The sequence below is a fragment of the Fusarium flagelliforme genome (assembly GCF_020744385.1).
Source record: "Fusarium flagelliforme strain FIESC 12 MPI-CAGE-AA-0113 chromosome Unknown B0J16scaffold_6, whole genome shotgun sequence".
NCBI lineage: Eukaryota > Fungi > Ascomycota > Sordariomycetes > Hypocreales > Nectriaceae > Fusarium > Fusarium flagelliforme.
Genome location: NW_025763508.1, coordinates 2,541,401 through 2,556,155, shown reverse-complemented (window position 1 = coordinate 2,556,155; position 14,755 = coordinate 2,541,401). Strand labels below are relative to the sequence as shown.

General features: G+C 50.9%; 4 protein-coding genes across 4 annotated transcripts; 3 read left to right on the top strand and 1 right to left on the bottom strand.

Moving 5' to 3' along the window:
* Positions 1–813: 813 nt before the first annotated feature.
* On the top strand, positions 814–2,910 carry B0J16DRAFT_357560 (WD40-repeat-containing domain protein; the record flags this gene model as incomplete). Its single annotated transcript, XM_046129545.1, has 3 exons — positions 814–1,743; positions 1,795–2,389; positions 2,444–2,910. The coding sequence occupies 3 exons, from the start codon at positions 814–816 to the stop codon at positions 2,908–2,910; spliced, it is 1,992 nt and encodes a 663-aa protein (XP_045980386.1).
* Positions 2,911–3,871: 961 nt separating this feature from the next.
* B0J16DRAFT_291334 (transcription elongation factor SPT5) lies at positions 3,872–7,532 on the top strand. Its single transcript, XM_046124281.1, has 3 exons — positions 3,872–4,417; positions 4,487–6,737; positions 6,787–7,532. Exons 1-3 carry the CDS (start codon positions 4,103–4,105, stop codon positions 7,371–7,373), a joined length of 3,153 nt encoding a protein of 1,050 aa, XP_045980385.1. The 5' UTR covers positions 3,872–4,102; the 3' UTR covers positions 7,374–7,532.
* A 54-nt stretch (positions 7,533–7,586) lies between these two features.
* Positions 7,587–8,685, top strand: B0J16DRAFT_177580 (uncharacterized protein). The gene is made up of 2 exons (XM_046122537.1): positions 7,587–8,248; positions 8,299–8,685. Exons 1-2 carry the CDS (start codon positions 7,741–7,743, stop codon positions 8,418–8,420), a joined length of 630 nt encoding a protein of 209 aa, XP_045980384.1. The 5' UTR covers positions 7,587–7,740; the 3' UTR covers positions 8,421–8,685.
* Positions 8,686–13,324: 4,639 nt separating this feature from the next.
* On the bottom strand, positions 13,325–14,674 carry B0J16DRAFT_177605 (uncharacterized protein). Its single transcript, XM_046122539.1, has one exon. It carries the CDS (start codon positions 14,467–14,469, stop codon positions 13,492–13,494), a length of 978 nt encoding a protein of 325 aa, XP_045980383.1. The 5' UTR covers positions 14,470–14,674; the 3' UTR covers positions 13,325–13,491.
* Positions 14,675–14,755: the final 81 nt, after the last annotated feature.

The window sequence follows — 14,755 nt, the reverse complement described above, 5'->3', positions numbered from 1 at the left end:
TTAAAGCAAAAGCCACAACTCTAGATGAAAGTATGTTTTATTACTTGTAGCTGTATACCGGACAGTCCGTTTTACCGTATTATAACCCTCTTACATAAAACACATCAGCCTGTGCAATATTTCATTACCCAGTCCGAAAGCTTCCTTCGTCTTATACTCCAGCGGAAGAAGCCCGCCTCATCAGCCCGCCGGTTAACCCCCTCCCTTCTCCGAACCAGACTCGATCAAGACCTAGCCAAGCCAGGCTGGACAAGGTCTTGTTTGCTTGCGCCAGCGAATATCCCCGTCGCATTCTTTCTTGCATCTTGTCAAAATTTCCGAGCTTACGTTTCCCTTTACTTCCACCACCAGAAACACCAGCAGTCCAGCATTGTGCGCGATTCGGGTCAGAGCAATTGCTTACATTTTGGCTTATCAACCTCAATTGCCGATCACCCTCAACGGCCAGCGCAACTGTAAGGGAGAGTTCCTTGCTCCACCTCAAGTTTAATTGACTGCAACGTTCATTCTTAACGTCGCTCAAACTTCTTTTCTTGCTCCTTTCAAGACTGTCGTTGCAGTTGCAGTCGCAGTCGCAGTTGCAGTTCAGTCATTTAGCTCCGCGCCAGGCCAATTTGCGGCCGCTCGAGTCGACTCAGAACATAAAGAACGAAATCATCGAGTCAATTTATGGTCCCTTAAGCGGACTTGCCGGTTACTTGTTTTTGGCGCCCTCGAGCTTAGAGGTCAAGTTTTCTGATCCATAGGTAACCTAACGCCAGACCAGGCCAGGTCCGTCATTAAGCAGCCAAGAAACACCCAAACCATCCAATCATGAGCCAATCACAGCAATTCTCTCCCTCACTGCGTCAGTCGCAGGTGGGCTCCATGCCCGCTGGCTCTCCAGGACCAGTTGGCTCTGGCTCAGGCTCAGTCTCAGGCTCTGGATCTGTCCCTCAACCCCAGCCCCAGCACAACGAGTTGCACATGTCGGGTTTGAGCCAAACTGGTGGTCCAATCTCTATGTCGCCGACAGAATACGAAAACACTCCTCAGATCAAATTCGAGTCCTCGCCCTCAAACGCCCACCACTATAGGAACCCTTCCAATACTTCGGTGCCCAACGTCCTCCAACCCGCTGGTGGCCTGTCCGCTCGCGGCGTCCCAGCCTCGCCCAACTTGCCCTCGCCGGTGCAGCAATCTTCTCCCGCTGCTTCATCCGTCCCTCACCACCCGCCGTCGCAAGCTCAGCAACAGCAGCTTCCTCATCACTCCCAGCAGCCACTGCAGCTCCCCTCGCAGCACGGCCAGCCTTCTTACGACCATTCACGCTCCCCGTCCACCGGCATCGCGAGCAAACCCCCGCTGAGCATGTCCCACAGCTACTCCCGCTCCAGCCCAGCCGCTGGCTACGATGGCTCCTCTGGAAGCTATCACGCATATACTCCCACGACGCCTAGCGGTGCTTCGTCTTCGCATCTCATGTCGCCAATCGATACTACCCGGTACAATGCCCCAGGATCTCAGCGCAACGTTTCCAACACCCCGCTCGGCCTAGCTGATATTCGTCCCCGCGCCGACTCGAGCATGTCCGATGGTACAGGAGCTGCCATGGGCTATGATGCCAATAATGCCCAACCAGGAACGAGCAATTACCTTGCGCCTTGGGCTATTTACGCTTTCGATTGGTGCAAGTGGCCTGCCCATGGTAATGGTGCTGGCAAGCTCGCTGTGGGGAGCTACTTGGAAGATGGACATAATTTTGTGCGTCATGCAAGGCGACAATTTCTCGTGTCCAACAGCTAACGGTGACAGATTCAAATTCTCGATAGTCATATCGCGCCGACTCCTCAGGACGTCTACACTCCTGGTTCATCCAAGTATAGCCTTGAGTTCACCAAAGCTGCCGAAGCTACCCACTCTTACCCTGTGACCCGCCTGCTATGGGAGCCTCCATCGTCGCAGAAGCAGTCCACTGACCTGCTCGCGACTTCGGGCGACCATTTGCGATTGTGGTCTCTTCCTAGTGAGAACAACCCCTCTACACCTGGTGGTACCATCGGCCGTCGCGACAATCCCACCACCAAGTTAACCCCTCTCGCTTTACTGTCCAACTCGAAGACACCGGATCATACCGCGCCTCTAACGTCACTCGATTGGAACACCGTCTCTCCCAGTCTTATCATTACGTCCAGCATAGATACGACATGTACCATCTGGGATATTCCCTCACTCACGGCAAAGACTCAGCTCATTGCCCACGATAAAGAGGTTTACGATGTTAGGTTCTGCGCCAAAAGTGTGGATGTTTTTGTCAGCTGTGGTCAGGATGGTAGTGTCCGCATGTTCGATCTTCGAAGTCTGGAGCACTCTACAATTATTTACGAGCCAACAGGCAAGGAAGAGCGAGGTAAGTTTCGCGCAAACTTATCTTTTTTTCTCCATGGTACTGACTTTTAAATAGACCCCAACGGTGGTCGTGTTAGTCCAACACTGGCCCAGCAAACGATGGCCAACCCTCCGCCTCTGCTTCGCCTTGCTACTTCACCTCACGATACCCATCTCCTTGCTACCTTCGCTCAAGACACCAACGTTATTCGAATTCTAGATGTGCGACAACCTGGCCAGGCCTTGCTCGAGCTGCGTGGACATGGTGGAAACATCAACTGTATCGAATGGTCGCCCCATCGACGAGGAATGCTTGCTTCCGGCGGTGACGATTGCCAGGTTCTCTTGTGGGATATTTACAACTCAGGTCAACCCTTGAATGGCACACCTCAACAAGACAACCCCAAAAGCCCCGTTGCCGCCTGGCAATGCGATTACGAGATTGGCAACTTGGGCTGGGTACCTCAACTTCCCAACTCCGACTGTGGCGAGTGGCTGGGTGTTGGCGCTGGCCGTGGTATCTGGGGAACAAGAGTCATGTGAAGACACAGTAATGGGCAGGCTGATGTCATTCATAAAACGTAGAGCATGGCATCTGGCGGTGATCCAGAAACATTGCTCGAATCACGTAGAATGGCTAGTTAAGGGTACGGTACATTGCATTCTGCAAAGCCTGGAGTTATTATTTTAAGAGGGTTTCTGAAAGTTGGTTTGGAGCATCTGCGACATACTCTAGTTGGCTGGAACAAAACGAGGGCGGCGGTTGAAGGGTCTTGAACGATATAAAACAAACACGAACCTATATCCGGAAATTTGCGCTCCCGTCCAAGGCAAACGAATCGAATCGAGTCGTGAAATGAGGCTGGGTTTGGAGGAAAGTCTATTGTATTCGTTTATCGAGGCTTGGGTTATGAGATCTCAAAAGTCTGGCCAGAGAAGGGGGACAGTATAAGTATAGAACGCAGGTTACATTGGAGGCTAGCGTTGGAGTATATATAGATGATGAGAAAATTTGCTGAATATTTACGATCAGAGAACTGTTCATATATGTCCTCAAAAAAGACATGATGTTAAGCCTGTAGGGTATCTCAAGTTGACGTACCTACCGTACCTCAAGTCAGTTTTGAGTCAGGAGTGGGAAATGTACATTTCGCTATCTTAATTGTATCTAAATTCTATTCGTAACTCGATATTTCAGTTTTGCTTGTAAACAAGTGGCCACTTTAATGATGGAAAGCATTGATGTTTGCCGGAGCGCAATACACCCAGTGGTGAGTGTTTGTACATCGAGTTTGAGCAATAACATGCGCCGTTCGAACTTGCACGTTAGTTATGCTTTGGGGAACCGATAGAACAATATCCATAGCCCTCCATGTGAGATTGAAGTAAATATCCCACTTACTTTTACAGTCAATCACAGCCCAGCCGTTAATATCATCTCCAAAAGCTCCATACTGGGACGCATGATAGTGAGCTGAACCTGCACAATGCTGGACCCACTATTCATGAAATAATGCACTGCACAACGCCCGGCATTTTACCGTCTGGAGCTCTAACATTACTCGGAGCTGCTTTGACTTTCTTTCATTGTTCATCTTTGTCATCCATCAAATAACCTTTAATTTTCTCTTCTCACATCGCTGTCACTTAATATTTCTTTCATTCTTTCATACTCGAGCGACAAACACCCGGACAAACACCAAAGACACGCTACGTGTCGCGGCTCCTCGCCACTATGTCTTCTCACGACCCTTCGCGCTTCGACGATTCTGAGGACGAGGAAGATTTCAACCCTGCGCCTGCAGATATATCCGACGATGAACAAGATGGCGAACACCAGAAAGTGAAGCGCGGAAGCAGCCCCATCGCTCGCGATGATGACGATGACGAGGATGAGCGACCCTCCAAATCGCGACACGCCGCCGATGACGACGAGGAGGAGGAAGAAGAAGAAGAGGAGGAAGAGGAAACCGGTGGCAGACGTCGCGACGATGACGATGACGAAGATGAAGAGGAAGAGGAAGATGAGGAGGACGAAGATGTTCAACAGGTAAGGAGACTTTGATCCATCCTGGCGCGTTTGCTGCCTACTTTCTTGATGGATGCTGACCCCCTTTAGGGCCATCGCAGAAAGCGCAGAAAGGAGCGAGGTGCCAATTTCTTCGATATCGAAGCCGAAGTCGACGATGAAGACGAGGGCGAGGACGACGAGCTACTGGGCGAAGAGATAGGAGACTTCATCACCAACGATCATCCAGACGATATCGCGGAAACCGGTATTGACGATGACCGACGACATCGCGAGCTCGATCGCCGCAGGGATATGGACTCCAGCATGGATGCCGAGAAACAGGCAGAGATCCTGCGACAGAGATACGGTAACAAGCGCTCCGGCAAAGGCTTCCGAGACGTATCAGTGGTTCCCAAGCGACTGCTCCTCCCTACTGTGGACGACCCCAGCATTTGGGCCGTTCGTTGTAAAGAAGGAAAAGAGCGAGAGGTTGTCTTCTCTATCATGAAGCGCATCGAAGAGAGAGTGGGAACAAAGGACGAACTCGCCGTCCTTTCTGCGTTCGAACGTGGAGGTACCGATTCCATCATGAAGGGTTTCGTCTATGTTGAAGCCCGTCGTCAAACCGACATCTTGAAGGGATTGGACAGTATGATGAACGTCTATCCCCATTCCAAGATGATCCTTGTTGATCTCAAGGATATGCCTGAGCTGTTCCGTGTTTCTAAAACACCGACTCTGGAGCCTGGAGCCTGGGTCCGCCTTCGAAGACCTCCGAAGCACAATGGTGATCTTGCCCAGGTCATCGATGTTACTGAAAACGGTCTGGAAGCTCGTGTTCGATTTATTCCTCGATTGGACTATGGCATGCGAGACTCGTCTTTGACTGCCGATGGCAAGCGCAAGCGACCTTTCGGTGGTGCTGGTGTCCCTAAGCCTCCTCAAAGACTGTTCAGCGAAGTGGAAGCCCGAAAGCGTAATCCTAGGGCGCTCCAAGGAAACCCTACCGCTGGTACTTGGACATACAACAATGAAGAGTTCGAGAATGGCTTCCAAGTCAAGGACATCGCTATCGACAAACTTATAGTTACCGATGTGAACCCCTCTCTTGAAGAGGTCACCAGGTTCGCTTCAGGAGCTGAGGACGGAACTGAGAACCTCGATCTCAAGGCCCTGGCTCACAGTCTCAAAGATAGCAATGCGCTGGCTACGTACCTCCCAGGTGATGTCGTCGAGGTTTACACTGGTGAGCAGAAGGGTGTTGTCGGTAAGGCGATGCGCGTTCACTCCGATGTCGTTTCGATCACTGTTACCGAAGGTGAACTTGTCGGACAGGAGATTGACGTCCCTATCAGAGCACTCCGCAAGCGCTTCAACGTTGGTGACCACGTCAAGGTCATTGGCGGAAGCAAGTTCAGAGATGAGGTGGGAATGGTTGTCGCCATCAACGAGGACAAGGTCACTCTCCTGACAGATCAGACAAACAATGAAATCACAGTCTTCAGCAAGGATTTGCGCGAAGCCAGTGATATTGGTGGCCAAGGCTCTCTGGGTCAGTACTCACTACAAGATTTGGTACAGCTCGATCCCACAACCGTGGGTTGTGTTGTTAAGGTTGATCGCGAATCACTTGCAGTCCTTGATCAATTCGGAACACCTCGCCAGGTTATGCCATCCCAAATTTCCAACAAGATTCCCAAGCGAAAGACAGCTGTGGCCGTTGATCGACATGGTGCTGAGATTCGCCTAGAGGATGTTGTCAAGGAGTACACTGGTCAGCAGCGCCAGGGCAAGATCATCCACATTCATCGCTCGTACATCTTCCTACATACCAACGATAACAAGGAGCATGCTGGTGTCTTTGTTACCAAGGCCAACATGGTCCAGACCATTGCTGCCAAGGGAGGCCGAGTCAACACCGCCGCATCGACCGGGCCTGATCTGACAGCCATGAACCCAGCGCTCAAGCTGCATAAGAATGGAAGTGAGAACAAGCCTGTTCAACAACAACCCAGATCTTTTGGCCGGGACAAGGCGATTGAACAGACTGTTATTATCAGGAAGGGAGCCTACAAAGGTCTTCTGGGTATTGTCAAGGACACCACTGACACACATGCTCGTGTCGAGCTGCACACAAAGAGCAAGACTATCACTGTGCCTAAGGATAACTTGAGCTTCAAGAACAAGACGACTGGAGCCACCATCGATATCGCCGGCCGAGGAGGCCGCGGTGGGTATGGTGGTGGTGCTGGACGTGGCGGTGGCGGCGGCGGCGACCGTGTGCCAGGATGGCAGGGCGGCTCTCGCACACCCATGGCAGGTGGTAACTCTGACAGAGTGCCTGCTTGGGGATCACGAAGTAAGTTTGTTTGTCATTGGTACAGATTCGTAATGCTAACATGATACAGCACCTGCTGCAAGTGGACGAACACCTGCTTGGAAGGGCCCAGATATGTCAGGCGCCCGAACACCAGCTTGGGCAGATGGCTCACGAACCGTCAACCCTTACGACGGCAACCGTACTGCTTACGGATCTGGTGGACGCACACCCGCTTGGCAGGCTGGTGGAAGAACCCCTGCTCCTGGTGATGCTTTCGGTGCTGGATCACGTACACCGGCATATGGTGGAGGCGACAGCTGGGGCTCGGGATCCAAGACTCCTGCCTGGGGAGTTAGTGCGCCAACTCCTGGAGCCAGCGGTGGTGATGGATGGGGTTCTAACTCGTACGATGCCCCTACGCCCGGCGGTGCTCTTGGTGCCCCAACTCCTGGTGCCATGAACGCACCTACACCTGGTGCTTACTCGGCACCTACACCCGCTGCTATCAGCGCGCCAACACCTGGTGGCTGGCAAGGTGGATGGGGAGCAGACTCGGCACCTACTCCAGCTGGAGCTCCTACGCCTGGTTACTACGGCGCTCCCACGCCTGGAGCCACTTACGGACCGCCAGAGACCCCTGCAGCCACTGGGCCTCGATACACGGATGACGATTGATTGGGGGTAGTATAAGACTGAACGTAGAACCATCACGAGGGTGTATACATGGTGGATGACTGCAAAAGGCGTTTGGGAAGATTTAGTAATTGTATAATTAAAACATACTGTCTAGCAAAACGCTACTTGGTATTGAAGAATTGATATCGAAGATGAAATTTTGAAAATACTGTCTTATATAAAATGTGAAGTGTTTGAAAGTTGAAGCTCAGTGACAGTTCAGTTGCTCTCCTTATCGATAAGGAATTGACGATCTTTTTCCGACTCAGTCCCATCAATCTTTAATTCTTGGCGACGTTCTATAACTCTACAACACTCCAACGCCTGTCCATTATACCCGAGTCGCTCATTCATATACGCCGATACGATGTCTCTACGTCTCGCGCCACGTAAAGTGGCCTCAAAAGCCCTCTTGCGATCATCACGTCTCGAATGCCCTTCTCGCTGCAACCCACGATCCCCACCAACATGCGCATTCTCAACAACGATACCAAATAACCGCCGTATCAACAATAATGCCGCACCCAGCGAGAAGCCCTCGAAAGTGCGTGTAACTTCTACAACGTCAGACCAATCTTCTGAGCTCCAGCAACGGTTACAAGAGAAATCGGCCGCTTTAGCCAGGGAGCGAGAAGAGCAACTACGAGAAGCGAGACAAAGACGACTAGACAGGATTAAAGAGGAGAGGGAAAAGCGAGAACAGGGTGGAGAGTCAGAGAGGAAGGTGTTTACGAAAAAGGAGTTAGAAGAGGAGAAGGAAAAGAAGGAGAAGGAGGATTATAAAAAGAGGTATAAGCAACTGGAAAGGAATTGGTTGAAGTTTATGGTTGGAATGCCGATTTTCTTGGTTACGAGTTATGATCTGTTCCAAAGACGTAAGTTATCGCCGTGGGTTGTTAGGAACTTGTGCTAATAATGGGTGCAGTGGTTATGAAAAGAGAGCCCAAGGTTCCTCCATGGAAACAGGCCAAGATTAATAAGGAGAAGGAGGAGAAGGAGCAACAAGAGAAGTTAGAGAAAGAGGGCGAGGTGCTCTTGAAAGACTGAGGTATTAAAGAAATGGGATTTTAGAAGGCGACTCGCCCGTCTCTCAGAAGCTGGAACAGACAGACGTGCCAGTTCTGGTTGATGGCGATGGGCTGTAAAACAATGTATAGAATATGTATAACACTTGCATACGACTAGATGAGGAGCAGAGTAAAAGCCTCAAAGTTGTCGGGTTAGATGGTCATGACCAATAGACGAATACTCATCTTGAGATGGATTGCCACAATCAGAATCCCAAACATTCTCACTTCACTGTTTGTTGATGGTATCTTCACATGTTGGGATCTGAAGTCACAATATTTCGATCAGGGACAAAATAATGGTTGCCCATGTCATATGTTCATATCTAAAGGTATGTAGATGAAAAAAAATTACATAAAATGCTGTTCAAAGAATCCTCCTCAAAATCGTACAGTCATAGAAAAATGAAAGAAATGCTTTTCTCGACTCATCATGGAACACGAATTGCTCAAGATTCCTCGCCTCCGTGATACGCTTAGGTAGAGGTAGGACCCTGGCACTTGAAGCAAGGCTGCTCGTAGAACTTGGTGCTGTACCTGCTGTCCTTGGTGATCTTGCCAGACTTGTACAAGTTGCACTTGGCGGAGAAGCGGTTAGAGGCAGGCTTGTAGCTGAAGTACTTGCACTCGGTACCAAAGCTAATACAGCTCTTGGCACAGTTCTCAAGGCACGAAGCATCACCAGCGTTAGGGATGCGCTCCTCCTCGCAGATGGAACCGGGGGTACCACAGTGGGTGTTCTGGCCGCAGCTGGCGAAGTTGGGAACGTACTTGGCGCAAGTGGCAGGAGGAGCAGGGGTCTCCTCGTTCTGGCAGGTGTAGCACTTCTCAAGGTCGTAGAACTTGACGCCGGTGGTGCAAGGACGGAACTGGAGGCTCTCAAGGGCAGACTTGTAGAGCTGGCACTTGGATGTGCTCTTCTTGAAAGAGAAGGTCTTGCAGCCCTCAGTAGTTCCACAGACCTTACCACACTTGTCGGCGTTGTAGGCATAGAAGGAGGAACCCAGCTTCTCGGAATCGCTGCAGGCAACTCGGCCCTCTTGACCGCAAGTGCTGGGGCGGTTAGGCTTGGGAATGTAGTTTGTGCAGACGGGAGCGGCCTCGGTGGTGGTGGTAGCAGCCTCAGTGGTGGAAGTCTCCATCTCGGTAGTGGTGGTAGTGATGACAGCGGCCTCAGTGGTAGTGGTGGCAGCCTCGGTAGTCGTGGTGTCAGCAGCCTCGGTGGAGGAAGTGATAGCGGCCTCAGTAGTAGTGGTGGCAGCTCCAGTGGTAGTGGTGAGAGCCTCGGAAGAAGTCTCGGTAGTGGTGGCAGCTCCAGTGGTAGTGGTGAGAGCCTCGGAAGAAGTCTCGGTAGTGGTGGCAGGAGAAGCACCTCCGTCGCACTTGGCGTAGCAGGCGTTCAACTCGTAGAAGAATCCATCCTCCGCGCACATGCCGTTGATGTCGACATCACAGGGAGCGATGTTCAGAGCGCCAACATCGTCAGAGAAGAGCTCACAGCGCTGCATGCCAGTGTAGTACGCAAAGGTGGCGCACTGCCCATCGGCAGCGCACTTGGCAGCGCACTCATCGGGACCGCTGACAGTGTAGTCGTTGAAACTCTGCGCGCCATTGTTAGGCATGCCCTCGACGTTGCACTTCTCAATTGGGGCACTGGCGATGGTGGTGTAACCAGCAGTGCAGGCACCAGCGGTAGTGGTAGCAGCCTCGGTAGTGGTAGCAGCCTCAGTAGTGGTGGTAGCAGCAGCAGTGGTAGTTGTGTCAGACTCGGCGATGACCTCGGTGGAAGTAGTACCAGTCTCAGCAGCGGTCTCGGTGGTGGTAGGAGCAGCATCCTCGTGGCAAGAGTAACAATCGACAAGGTCGTAGAAGTGGGCACCATCGGTGATGGAGCATTGCTCGATGTGAAGAACACTCACAGGAGTGTTGTAGAACTTGCATACACCATCCTTGAAAGAGAACGTCTGGCATCGTGCTTCAGGGTCAAGCTCGATGCGGAGATCGGCACACTTGATAGCACAGTCATTGGCGTAGGCGTTGCCGACGATATCCTCGCCGAGTACATCGTAGTCAACGTTGGAAGCAGGCTTGCCGAACTTGCCGCAAGTGGTGGGAGCGTCGGCCTTGAGGGTATAAGCGGCACAGGCAGCCTTGGTAGTGGTGGTAGCAGCAGCAGTAGTTGTGCCAGACTCAGAGATAGACTCGGAGATGGTCTCAGTAGATGTGGCGGTCTCTGTGGTGTCAGTGTTGGCAGCAGCAGAGGTCTCGGTGGTCTGGGTTGCAGCGGAACTCTCAGCAGAAGTCTCGGTGGTCTGGATACCGGCGCCAGTTTCAGCGGTGGTCTCAGTGGTTTGAGTACCCGTGGCAGTCTCAGTACCAGAAGTAGCGGTAGTCTGGGCTCCAGTAGCAGTCTCAACATCAGTCTCGGTGGTTTGAGTACCAGCGGCGGTCTCAGTGGTCTGGGTTCCAGTGGCAGTCTCAATACCAGTCTCGGTGGTCTGAGTACCAGAAGTAGCGGAAGACTCCTCAGCACATGTGAAGCAGAGCTCAAGATCGTAGAACCTGCTTGAGCCGAGACCGGGGGTGAAGCCAAGCTCCTCAATGAGAGTCTCGTAGAGTGTGCAAGTGCTTCCCTGGACAGAGAAAGACTTGCAGCCAAGGGTCTTGCCACAAGTGTTACCACACTCCTTCCAGTCTACACAAGTAGAAGGAGTGCCGATGATCTTATCAGCACAGTTGGGAGCAGTGCCCGTCTTGCCGCAATCAGCGGGCTGCTCCTCGAAAGGAGTGTACTGAGAGCAAGCAGCCTCAGTGGTGGTTGCAGGAGAAGTCTGGGTGGTGGCGGTGCCGGTCTCGGTTCCGGATGTGAGAGCAATAATAGTCTCAGAGGTTGTGATGCCAGGCAGAGCTGCGTCGGTGGTGGTGGGGGCCTTGGGCTTGCAAGGGCTGGCGTTGACCATAGGGACGGCCAGGGCAGCCAGGACGGCCGCGAAGACCTTGGTGGAAGGCATTTTGGAAGGAGGGTGTATTAGACTATTGTGATAACGATTGGAATGGGAATAAAGTCCCGGGATTAAAGAGAGTGAATGTAGTTGGAGTATCAAATGTCTAACGAGTGACAAGGGAATGCACAGCAACAGCAAAAAGCAAAGGAGTGTTACCGCTGAGGAAACAAATGCTCAAGATGAGAACAGGAGACTTACATATATAGACTCAGTATCAGAGAGAATCTCGACAGCAATCACCGACTCGCCCACATCCCATCGCTACCGACAAGATACTAACAAGACGTAATCCACTGCGGACCAACACCTGTATTCACAAAAGCCACACCGGACCGTTACGACTGAAGGTTCATCCTTCGGTCTCTTCTAATTCTGGAGCTCAGCTCATGTTAGCCAGGAGGAAGAAAAGAGCAGTTCAACTTGGCACTGAAGCTATCGCCATATCTGGGTTGGGTAAATCGATAGCTTGCGGTGGTGGTCCGTCTTCTCAGTCGTCATTGGACATGTTGAAATGTGTTAGTGGCAAGCGATGTTGACTTAGTCAGGGGTGCTTTCTTGACGGCGGCTGAGTTTGTAACGCCCGGGCCAAGCTACGGGAAATAAGATGAAACATTTCGATAAGAGACCTATCAGGGGAAATAGGATGGAGTTGTTAGGCAGTGGGTAGTGAAGAGACTAATAGAGACAAGGAGAGACAGTCAAAATCGGGATGAAATTGTCTCTAGTGAGAGCTTGAAGTTGCGACGCAGGATGACGTTCGACATGACTTCTCAACCATATGATAATCTGTCGACGCTGCTCAGATCTGTCTGTTACAGTCTGATACATCTTTCTCGTGAATCGGTTTTCTTTAAACCTGATTCCTCTTAGTGGCATACTATCAACGCCACAAATATCCACAACCTAACGGCCAAGAGAAACTGCAGCTCATCGAGTTGACCTGGACCGGGAACGTAATTCCACAATTGAAGGAAGCAACCAACCGACAAAACACAGGTCCAGAATCTCTTAGCCGATGCCGATAATCCGAGACCTTGATCGGCTCATGCCCGATAGGGTTCTGATCGATATGGTAATGAAAAAGGAGATCAACAGCTGAATGGCGGGTACGTAGTGTTCCAACCCCAGTCTTCGATCATTAGCGTCCTTTGCAATTAATCAGGAAAACGCCGTGGCTTTCCGTGGCTTTCACAAAGGGGACGATGACATTTCCCGGCAACCGGGCAACGCCTCTCCCACTGTCAACTTCAGCTCTGGTCGGGGTTATTGAGTAACTATCGACGGTTCGATCTTGATGGATCGCGATGCAGTAAAAGAAGCATCAGTGACGTAGGAGACTCGGCCGAACTGAATGTTGAAGGATTCTCATTCTGAACCTATTAAAGGCCCACAAAATGTTTGCTCCAAGAGATTGACATGTGAGCACGGCTCAATTTCAGCTCGAAGCCTCAGACTTGGCAGATGCGAAGAAACATGTCATGACAGGGGAACACTCGGACGCTTTTCTAAGCGATGAGAACGCGGAAGAAGTCCTTGAATCGTCCCATGAGTCTTGGCCCCCCTGCATTTCCTCTCTTCGATCTCTTGCTCGTGAATGTGGCTTGACATGGGATTGTTTCAACCTAAAGATACCTCCACTGGAGACCTGTTTGCGCAGATAAATCGGCAAACAATGTACGCTGCGTGCAAGCGGAGCTGAAAGGACGCCAGTGACGATATAAGGCTAGAACAATCGATAGACTGGTTTGACCCATATGCAATCTTAAATCGACCCAACTGACGCTTGGCGCTAGGGAGAACCGGAGTTCTGGAAACATTGTCAGAACCGCTGTGGGATTGATGAGTCGATTACTTGATTTTCGGTGCTCTGCATATCGACCGTTTTGCAGATCTGGATTCAATTCAGCTTCATAACCCTAGACCAAGTTTGTAATTGCATAGGTCTCCTCAATTCTTGGGACTTGTCCCTTGACGCGTCCCAGAAGGAGCCTTTAATCGGGGATAGTCTTTAGGGAGAGAACTGGTCGCTGGTGAATTCATTGCCGTTCATCCAATAATACCCAACTCCTGAAGATGGTCACGAAGAGAGCGGAGATCTGTAGATGTTGTGGAGGCATGTTCTTTCAAAGACTCGCACTGCAAGCCGAGGATCTTTGCTGCTCTCGCATCGTGACCAACGCTGGATGTAACTGCATCATGTAACTCCTGGGCTTTGACGTTGAGGCATGCTTGAGTCTCTAGCAGCATCGCTACCATCATGGATGCCGCTGAGATCTTTGGTGCAACAAACGAACCGATCTTGATCTCCGGGATGTCCAATCTCGGTTCACACCCAGGAGGTAACAACGGGGCTGCGTGAGCACACATACGTCCGTGATTTATCATGTTGTCGAACAAATCCAGTAGCCTGAGGTGGCAAGCCAGTAAAAGGTGAATGAGTGACTCATCAACTGGGGTTTCGTGTCGAGGATTTGAAAATAGATGCGAATTATGTACACAATCTGGAGTGTTGCAAGGTTCTGTTTCTTTTGGCCGAAGTCGTTTGAGGACTTGAGGATATAAGTTGACGAGCTTTTGAGAGCGCTGAAGTAACTCTTCGAGGAATGGACCGAGATCAAATCCACAAAATTTGCTGAGATCGTTGAGGTCGCGCATGGTAAGATGCTGTCCTTTGAGGGTAGAATAGTTATTATGCATACGGTCGAAGGCGGCCATAAGATCAGTCAACTGTGGCACTAAAGTGACCTGAGCAGACGGGGGTTGGTCAGCATTGTCGTTCGTAGGTGGTGTCGCTATTAGGTGATCCACGCTGATGCTTTGCGGATCAATAACTTCTTGGCCCAAGCCAAGTATACTCCAGTCAAAACCAACGTTGTCAGGGTGGCGGAGAGATCGCGTTGGAGGACTGAAGACACAGGTAACTCCAGCTTTAACACATCGAGCACAAACTGACGAAGCTGGTATTTTAGTACATCGAAGCTTTTTACTGTGGCAGCGATCACAAGCCTGTCGAAGATCTGTCATTGCATTAACCAAAGGGCGGTGGAGTTTTGAAAACGAGAAGTTATTCGAGCATGTGGAAGGTGAGAATCGTGTTGGTGAGGCTGAGAAGGAAGGAGCAGGAGGCGTAGAATGGAAGGTGGCATACCCTAGACCTTCACCAGACCTTGGCCGGTTTCCAGAAAAGTGAAGGCAAACAGCAAGTTTGAAGATATCACTTAACGAGATATGTAGTTTTATGTTATTATTTTGACATGTTTATCTATGTCAAGCATTACAAGAATCAAGTTGTGAGCTTCTCGTGTGCGTT